Source organism: Mus caroli, chromosome 14 (genome assembly GCF_900094665.2).
Source record: "Mus caroli chromosome 14, CAROLI_EIJ_v1.1, whole genome shotgun sequence".
Taxonomy (NCBI): Eukaryota; Metazoa; Chordata; class Mammalia; order Rodentia; family Muridae; genus Mus; species Mus caroli.
Genome location: NC_034583.1, coordinates 22811202 through 22820855, shown reverse-complemented (window position 1 = coordinate 22820855; position 9654 = coordinate 22811202). Strand labels below are relative to the sequence as shown.

The 9654-nt window shown below is 41.8% G+C and overlaps 1 protein-coding gene across 2 annotated transcripts in view; it reads right to left on the bottom strand.

Moving 5' to 3' along the window:
• Nucleotides 1–9654, bottom strand: part of Dcp1a (decapping mRNA 1A) — a 46088-nt gene that overhangs the window by 18307 nt on the left and 18127 nt on the right. For both annotated transcript variants that reach the window (XM_021182196.1, XM_029468891.1), the window contains exons 4-5: nt 4376–4442; nt 1573–1711 (exon numbers count right to left, since the gene is read on the bottom strand). In XM_021182196.1, coding sequence (XP_021037855.1) covers nt 1573–1711; nt 4376–4442 — 206 coding nt within the window. The remainder of the gene's footprint in view (nt 1–1572; nt 1712–4375; nt 4443–9654) is intronic.

Genomic DNA, 9654 nt, shown 5'->3' with positions numbered 1-9654 from the left:
GAGGAGGGGGGAGGGGGGAGGGGGGAGGGGGAAGAGGGGAGGGAGGAGAAAGGCAGTCTTATGAAGTCTGTCTGCCTGTCTCCTAAGTGCTGAGGTACAGGTATCAACCATTATTCCAGTGGAAACAGGATTTATTTTTTATTTTTCAAATTTTTATTATTCTATTTCTATTTGTTGTGGTTGTGTATGTGTGTATAACATGTAGCTTCATACATGCCATGGAAGGGTATGTAGAAGTCTAAGGACAACCTCTGGAAATCTGTCCTGCCCTTCCACTGTGGGTTCCAAAGACTTATGTGGCAAGTGATTTTTACCCACTGAAACATTTTTATTTTTCTGAGATGGTCCTACTCTGTAGCCCAGGCTGCCCTCAAATTCCCAGCACTCCTGCCCTGGTGTCCTATGTTGAGATCATTGGTATGATCTACAGTTATGGCCAGCTCAGGATCATAATTTTCGATGGTTCCTTACTGCACTCTGCTTCATGAAGATTTGAAGAGTGGAGGCGACCTATCACTAAGGAAAGCACTGAGTTAGCAGTGGGAGGTGAGGAGCTGGCTGGAACTCCGCACAGGAAGACTGAGGCTTCCTCCAGGGAGTGTAGGGCTTGATGGTATGAGAAATGCCAGGACATTTCCCCAGCAGTCAGGATTGAGACACTGTTAACAAGTGTCCCTTGCTTACAAGGGTGGCTGTGAGTGTCTGCCATCCTAGTTCTCAGGAGGCATAGGCAGGAAAATCAGGGGTTCAAGGCCACTGAGGCTTATAAGACACCCCGTCTACAAACAAACAGCAAGCAAATCACACACTCCATTACCACAGTAACAAAGAAAACAAGTGTACTGTTCGTCAGAGTGAACAATTTGTAAGTATGAGCTGAATAAATTAGCTCATGTTCCACAACTGCCATTTCCATTATCATTTAGGAGGAAATCTTATCAGTCAATAGAAAATCAATTGCAAACTCAAGAGATGCCCAGGCATGGTGGCACACACCTTTAATCCTAGCACTCCAAGGCTGAGGCAGATGGAGTTCTGTGAGTTCCAGACCAGCCTGGTTTACAAAGTCCAAGCCAGTCAGGACCACACAGTAAGAATCAAAATCAGTGGGTCTCAAAATCCCCAAAACAACCAAGAAACAAAATACTCCGCAAACTACTCTCCCCCCAAACAGGAAAAAAAAAAGCTCAATTATAGAACATAAATGTGCCACTTACTAGTATGGGATACAAACTAACAGACAATTTTTCAAAACCTATATAAATTCTCCAGGCCATGTCTCACTTGAACATTATGGCAGGGATAAAGGGGAGCTGACGCTTTCCCTGAAACACGCACTGAGGCCAACTCCACCCGCCAAGATCACTTTCTCCCACAGTAACAATGCTAGAGAACAAAACAAGCATGGTCACATTTCCTTCCTAACCAAGTCCTCTGAGGTAGGCATATGAAATCACAGGCCGTTTTTTTTAAACTAGTGGCTGCAGCCTGCGCTGGAGCGAATTTCCAGTCTAAGACACCAGCAGGCCTCCCCCCTCGTTCATTGTTCCCTGGTCAGCACCAGAGACTCACCCTCTCATACTCATCCTTGGCCCTGCTCAGCATCTCCAGGATATCTATGGGCCTCTGGTCGCTGCAGCCATTGGCCTGGCTGGGACTCTGTTTATCTCGAGCAGCCTGCTGGGATCGCCGTGTCTCCTCTTCTACCACACTGTAGGAGGAGAACAGGCTTCAGAAAGGTCACTCTATACAAACGGTCCCAAGTGCTCTTTTGTCCACTTTCCGAGGATAAAGTAAGAGTGTCACATGACACTGTCCTTGCAATAGATAAAGAGCCTACCTCAGTTACTTCATTCCAGACACACACAACTTAACCACATCACTATCCCATTCACAACAGCAAAGTCCCTTACCTTTAGAAAGAAAAAAACAGAATCTTTCTCTGGAGGTAGTAGAAGTAGGTACGTTAAGAAATGCACTCAAATGTTTCCTTTTCTCCTACAAGTAACTCAACCCCGGTAGAACTAAGTGGTACACAAACATCACTAAGACTCAGAAGACTGAACAGCACACTGTGACCAGCCTTGCAAATGAATATGGATGAATCTCTAAGCAGATAAAAGCCTCTGCACTAAATGTGTGACCAAACTCAGGGTGGTTAGGGGTATGCACTCTATTTTTATTGGCATTATTTAATTCTACACTTCAAACCCTACAAGGCAGCCTCAAGTTAAGAAAGAAAGTCACTGGCGGGGTGGGGATCTTTAGCTCTTTTTACAGGCATACATTTTTAAATAACATCCTCGTTCCTATGGTAATAGAAAAGGTTTGAAGTAATTGAGCAATTCTAGTAAATGTTAGGAACTGAAAGCTGGATGGGGACTACATGGGTATGTTATTGCCTGTGTAGATTTTAATAATGCAGCTAATTTTAAAAGATGCATTCAGATTTCAGTTATAAACTACAATGAACAACAGGTCCTTCCTGCCATGACATTTTATGGTTACAAGGCTCACTTGGTAATTGCGTTAACTGAGAAGTGATATGCAATGATGACAGGCAGCTAACCCAACAATTCAGAAGCACAGGGCTTATTCTGAAAGGACCCTCCCTTCTTATATAGAGGACATGTGCTATGTCATCTAGGCTGAACTTGAACTCACAATTCTTTCACCTTAGCACTGGGATTACAGACATCTGTCATCACTTTTAGTAATTTCCTTTGCGTCCCATTTCTACTTCCATATCTACTTTGGGGGTTAGTTCAGCCTGTTCACATGGGCCTTCATTCTTCAGCCAATAACACTGCAGGTTAGTATCTGGAGTGCCACCAAGGCCCCCAGAAAACACAATTTTCCCTCAGTAGTTGTCAGGGTTCACACAGGCAGATTCTCCACTCAGGCCTACATGCTCTAACCTGGCAGAAGAAATTCTTAAGTTTAAATACTTCTCTTCTGAGCACCTGCCACTTTCAAAACAAACAGAACAAAAAAGCAAGTATCAAATAAATGCCTTACTTGAGGTCATAAGGCAGGTGTCCCAGGATGGCACTGAGAGCCTTCTACAAGACAGACTCTCAGAGACAGCAAGTTTGTCCTCTCGTGTGACATTTGCCACTCCAAAATACAGCAAGGTCCTTTGTAGATGTCAGCCCATGCTCCTGAGCTACACTACCTCTAGCTATACCACACCTACAACCATGAGCAGGACAAATCTTTATCTTTGTAAACTAAATAACACCAATGTTGAGAAGCAGTGTAACTTTACAAAGCCAACCCTCTCTCTCGTAAGACTGACTGTCAGCTTCCAGGCAGCAAAGTCCTGGAGGTGCAGCTAGCGGTAAACACACCTAGTCTGCCATGCAAGCTTGCACAGCCAGAGCAGATGACAGAACAGCAAGGAGATTAACAGTCAGGACATGCCAGTAAACCTGGGTTATAACTTGGCCTTTGTATGTGTAAGCATACCTAGAATTGAGGCTACTGAGTAAACTATTACATGTTCAGCATGCTTAACTAAAATTTTCCTTCAAACACATAGGTACAAACCCTGAAGAGAGTAACAGAATTTTGACTTGGCAGGAGAGTAAAGAGTTCATTGCAGATTAGAGCAAAAACTAAAGAGGAAGCCAACATACACCAGAACAGACTGCTCACTGCACATTTTATTCTAGTTTTGTATCATCCCAGGCCCCACCTAGCACTACGGGCAATCTTTCATCATGGTCACTCAAGAGCTAACTTCTACAGGTTAGCACAAGAGTAAAAAGCCATCCTTTAGATCATGAATTCAATAGAAATTATTTTCTAGAGTTCAAGATTGTGAGTCTTAAATATCTTCTGGAAGACTAACTGTATAGACTGGAAACTGTTAAACCCAGCCTGTGCTTAAACCAAGTTCATCTAAAGGATGTGTAATCTGCATCAGGCTACCAAACAGCACCACTCATCCTAGTAGAGATTACTATATCACTGTACATGGCAGTCAGGCTATGTCCTGATGCACCTCATTTTCTCTGCCAGGCAACCTGGCAGCTGGACTTGTTAAACTGAACTGTCTGTAGGACTGAATACAGTGGATAAGTGCTACAAAGGAAAATCTAAAAATTTAAAAAGATGCTGTTGACATTAAATCATTAAATATTCTTACATTTGTAAGTAACAATCACTCACATCATTCTAATGCATGCACAGATTATAAATACATTGGAACCAATAGGACTGATTACAGGTAATTTTAGAAAAGTAAAATTTGCCTTTGTCAAACTTCTGGTAATAAAAAGGCATTAACCAGGGGATGTTAGTACTGAAGAGAAGCTGGGCTTAGAGTAATATTTCATCTCTCATTAATCTATGGAATAAGATAAATACTTACTCAGCCATGAGTTTTGCTATGCGATGACAGTCATTCTTGTCATAAAACCAGATACTGTATATTGACACTTGAAAAACAAAGGAAAAAGAGATAAGCATAAAGTTTTCAAGTATGAGTACATGAACAATGTAAATCACCACCAGACTCTCAAATTATTAGTAATCCCTCTAAAGAAAGAAAGAAAGAAAGAAAGAAAGAAAGAAAGAAAAAAAAAAGGAATAAAACACAGAGCCTTTCCCCAAAGTTCTTAGAATCAGGACAGGCAAGACTCAAGATGTTAATAACAAAAACCAAGTGAGGCTCAGTAATATATGCCTATAATCCCAGCTACTCTGGAGGCTGAGGCAGGAGGATTGCTAGTTTAGGGCCAGCCTAGGCAACTAAGCAAGGCTGTCACAAAATAAAATTAAAAAAAAAAATCTGTTGGTGATACATATATATATACATATATATATATATCTCAGTGGGGTGCTGGGGTCATCCCCAGTGAAAAAAGCCCCCAAAACCAAAAAAAAAAAAACCCCAAAACCACAGACTCTCTCCCCAGACACACACACACAGAGTTTTAAACATTATAACTGTCACTAAATATCAAATACACTATTATATATATATTATCAAGAAAGACTGCTGATTCAATCAGTATGGATGATAATTACAAACTAACAAGAAAGTAAAACCAATGTCTTGATTACTGAAAAACAAGTTCACTGGCTAGGCAAAAAGCAGAATTTATGAGTTTCTTGAATCTTAAGTAGAATAAAATTAAACTCCAATGACAAATCTTTTAGAGAGAGTTTTGAAGTAACTTTGCTCATGCTGTCAACTGACCAAAACTGACCTCTTGTGGTCACCCATCACACTTCTTTTGTCACCTTTTCATATCCTAGTATGGCATTTTACACAATTGAAGACTTAAAAATTATTGCTGCAAGATAAACCACTTTTATCATAAAGATGACAATATATAAATTAGCCATTACAGCTGTTTGGACATGGTATGCAGCAACACTGAAGATGTAAGGGAAAATGAACAAAGCACATGGCTCAGTAGAGTGCTGTGATACACTCCAAGGGTTACAGCCTGTCAGCTGGAGGTAAGTCACTGGGCCAGGCCAGGAGCTGGGCTCACTATGCCCACAGCCAGGAAGCAGAATGCTGTATGCTACTGTGGAGCTACTTTGTCTGTCTGGAAGTTAGAGCAAGTCTTTCCACACCAATGAACCCAATTTAGATGAACTCCTCATGGGCATGTTCAGAGGCTTGTCTCCTGGGTGACACTAGATCCTGTCAGGCTGACAAAGCACTAACCATCACAGCATCTAATGCGCCCGTTCTGTTCGGTTTTGTTTTCCCTTCTTCTTCTTAGACACAACAGCCTCCGTCTAGCCAGGAAGCTTGACTCTCTCTGTAAGTAGCAGTGGGGCTTTTTTGTTTCTATCTGTTTCTGGATGTTTTCATGTTGTTTATTTGTCTATTCCTGTAATGTCTTCATTAGAATAGTTATGAAATAAGCCTTAATAATGAGTAGAGTTGCCTGTACTTTATGACAGTCACGGTCAGTGTTCTTTTACTGTGAAGAGACACCATTACCAAGGCAACTCTTATAAAAAAGTTTTAATTGGGGCTGGCTTGTAAGCTCGGGACAGTTCAGAGGTTTAGTCCATTATTGTCATGGCTGGAAGCATGGCAGCATGCAGGTGCTGGAGAAGGAGCTGAAAGTTCTACATTTGATTGGTAGGCAGCAGAAAGATACTGTAAGCCATAGGCCTTGGCTTGAGCTTCTGAGGCTTCAAAGCCCTCCTCCAGTGAGACATTTCCTCCAACAAAGCCATATCTACTCAAGTTAAGGCCAGACCCCCTAAAGTACCCCTTCCTGTGAGTCTACGGTGGCCATTTTCTTTCAAACTACCACAAAGACTGTTTCAGTTTCTAGAGCTTTTCAGGTAAAAATTTATGTTAAGGCCTAATTCCTAATATCTATATGGGGAGTTTTTTTCATAAAGTTTTATTTATTTATCTATTTATCTAGTAGGCTTTGCTGTTGTTTCGGTGGGTTTGAATCACTCTTCTGATGTAGCTCAGGCTGACCTCAAACTCTTGATCCTCCTTCCTCTGCAATTGTGTGCCACTAAACTCAGATTATGGCATTGTTTTGTTTCCACCATGTTGTTAGGACATAAAATTGTAATAAATTAGATGTGTTTTCTGTGGTACGAGGGACTACATGGAAAGCCTTGCACTCTAACTGCACACAATCCCCCGGGGGCCCTACAACTGATTTTTTTGGTCTTGCTCTTATATCCTGAGACTTTACTAAAATCCTCTGTCAGCTCTAAGAGTTGTATATGTACAACGATATCACTTGATGAGGGACAGTTTGAGTCCCAGTGCCAGCGACAGTCTGTCATCTCAGAGCAAATGCATTCAGTCCTGTACCACAAGCACTAGTCATTAGCTGGACGCTTCTGTAGGCATGCATCAGCACGGTACTGCTTCACTTCTACTGCTAATTTGCAGTTTTATCAAGAATGGACAATGGATTTGAGGACGGTCTTGTAATCCTGAGGGCTGGGTAAACTGCTGAACTCGAGAACACTTGCCTATCCTGTGCCAGGCCCAGCCTCAAACACAAAGCAGTAACACAAGCCATATGCTATTTACTGCTTTAGTGTACTGACTTGGCAGTCTCCATTCGCTGACTTTCCATATCTGGCCTATGCCTCCTGGGCACTGAGTACTTTTTTAATGTACTTTTTTTTAATGCACTTGGTATATTAGAATTTAGTAGAGAGCTAGTGAGTCTATGTTCATAAAAAAATAAGACTTTTTTTATTTTTAGTTTTCTTGTTTTGTTTTTGCTTTGATATTAGGGTGTATTGGTTCTGTGTGTCAACTTCACACAGGCTGGAGTTATCACAGAGAAAGGAGCTTCAGTTGAGGAAATGCCTCCATGAGATCCAGCTGTAAGGCATTTTCTTAGTGATCAAAGGTGGGAGGGCTCATTGTGGGTGGGGCCATCCCTGAGCTGGCAGTACTTCGTTCTGTAAGAAAGTAAGCTGAGCAAGTCAGTAAGCAGCAGCCCTTCATAGCCTCCCGCCTCCAAGTTCCTGTCCTCTGTGAGTTCCTGTGCTGACTTCCTTTGGTGGTGATCAGCAATGCAGAAGTGTAAGCTGAATAAACCCTTTCCTCCCCAGCTTAATTCTTGGTCATGGTGTTTGTGCAGGAATAGAAACGCCGACGAAGAAAGGGTAATAGTGGCCTTACAGAAACATTTAAGAAGTATTTCTCCTACTCTCTGAAGAGACTAACATTAGTAGTAATTCTTTTGAATTCTCTAGTAAGATAAATTGTGCCTGAGTTTTTTCAGGAACCTGTAAGTTACAAATAACATTTCTTTCATGGGGGTCAGCGGTATTCACGCTGTTTGTTTTATCTTGGTTGAGTTGTTTGTGAGCTTTAAGGAGTTATCCAACTTCTTCAAAGTCATCAAAAGTTTATGAATGTAAAGTTCATAAAAATCTCACATAGCTTAACAGCTGCAGGATTTGTAATATCTCATCTTTCCCCCCTAATAGAGACAAATCTGCTTTTGTTCTTTGAGATTGGCCCTCACTTTGTAGCCTATGCTACCAGGAACTCAGGATCCCCTCTGCAGAACTTACACGCATTTGGCACTAGCCCAACTCTAAACTTGTGTCTGCACTCCTTAGTTTTGTTAAACATTTTAATTGTATTTTTTTCCATAAAACAAACTTTTTCCAATTTGATTTGTATTCTCATCTTTACAAATTTCTTCCTTTTGTATTCTATGAGTTGATTTTATATCCTCTTCCTCCCCGCCCTTCTTCTTCAACCTTAGATAAGGTCTCTTAAAGCCCAGGGTGGCCTTGAACTTCTAATCCTCCCACCTCTGTTTCCCAAGTGCTGGGATCATAGGCATGTGCCAGCACACTTATCTGTCTCTAATGTCTTGGAGTAGGAATTTAGTAGGTTCTCAGTCACAGCCACATAGAAAGACAGGCATTTACCATGGCTCCCGAGGCTTCTTAAAATAAAAACTATCATTAAATTAAAAAACAAAACCAAAAACAACAAAAAACTATCACCCAGGCCAGACTGAAGACATAAAGCCCTCTTGCCATTCCTATCCTGACTTTCTCCTGGAGGGAGGGAGAGCACCTCCCTGGTGGTCACTTCTTATCAGCAGAGCTTCCAATTCTTGCCAGGTTTGGTTGGCTTGCCTTAGCACTGTTGGCACAAGTCCCATGTGATATATGGGAAGCCAAGTCCACCTGGGCTACCTTCTGTTGCTAGGCTGGCTTGCACCGTGTTAAGACTGTGAAAGACAGCTTCCTGCTGGGTTGGCTTGTATGTTTGTCACACATCCCACCACCTTTCTCTGTCTAGCCTTCAGAGTTCTCCATTGCTTTCTAACATTTCCAAGTTTTACAGTTGTGTTTATCGATACAAGACAAATCATTTGCTGGACTGTTCAGACTATGTTATGCATTTCTGTGGTTGGAAAACAGGAGTCTAAGAAGACAACTATGTGGCTTATTAATAAACCAGAGGAGAAAATAATTTTAGGACCAGAACATTCCTAGAGCACCTGCCTTGTCACCCCACACCTTGTACCTAGATCTCATTGCATTAAAAGTAACTTAAACTAAATTATATACATGTGTATATTTATACTTATTTATGTCTGTGTCAAAGCATGCATATGTCAAAGGACAACCTGCCAGGGAGTTGGTTCTCTACTTCTACCTGTGGGTCCTGGGGATCCAGCTCGGGCCATTAGGCTTGGCAGTAACTTTTCACACTGAGTCATCCTGCTAGCACCATAAAGCCTTTTAATGCAATAAAAGTAGTGATAGAGCTTCTCTGTGTAGCCCTGACTATTCTGAACCTCACATTGTAGACCAGGTTGGTCTTGGACTCAGAGATCCACTGGCCTTTGCCTCCTGTGTGCTGTGACTAAAGGTGTTCATTACCACTGCCCAGACAAAGTAGTGTGAATTTCAATTACTCCTAAAGACAGAGAAATGCAAAGAAAAAAAAAAAAACTACGTTAAAACTGCATATTAAAAGGATAGCATGAAGCTGGGAATGGCAGTGTGCATAATTAATCCTGGCACTTGGGAGGCTAAAGTGAGGGGCATCACAAATTTGGGGCCAGACTGAACTACACCAGCAAGACCATGCTTCAAAGAAACAAGAAGCCGGGCGTGGTGGCGCACGCCTTTAATCCCAGCACTCGGGAGGCAGAGGCAGGC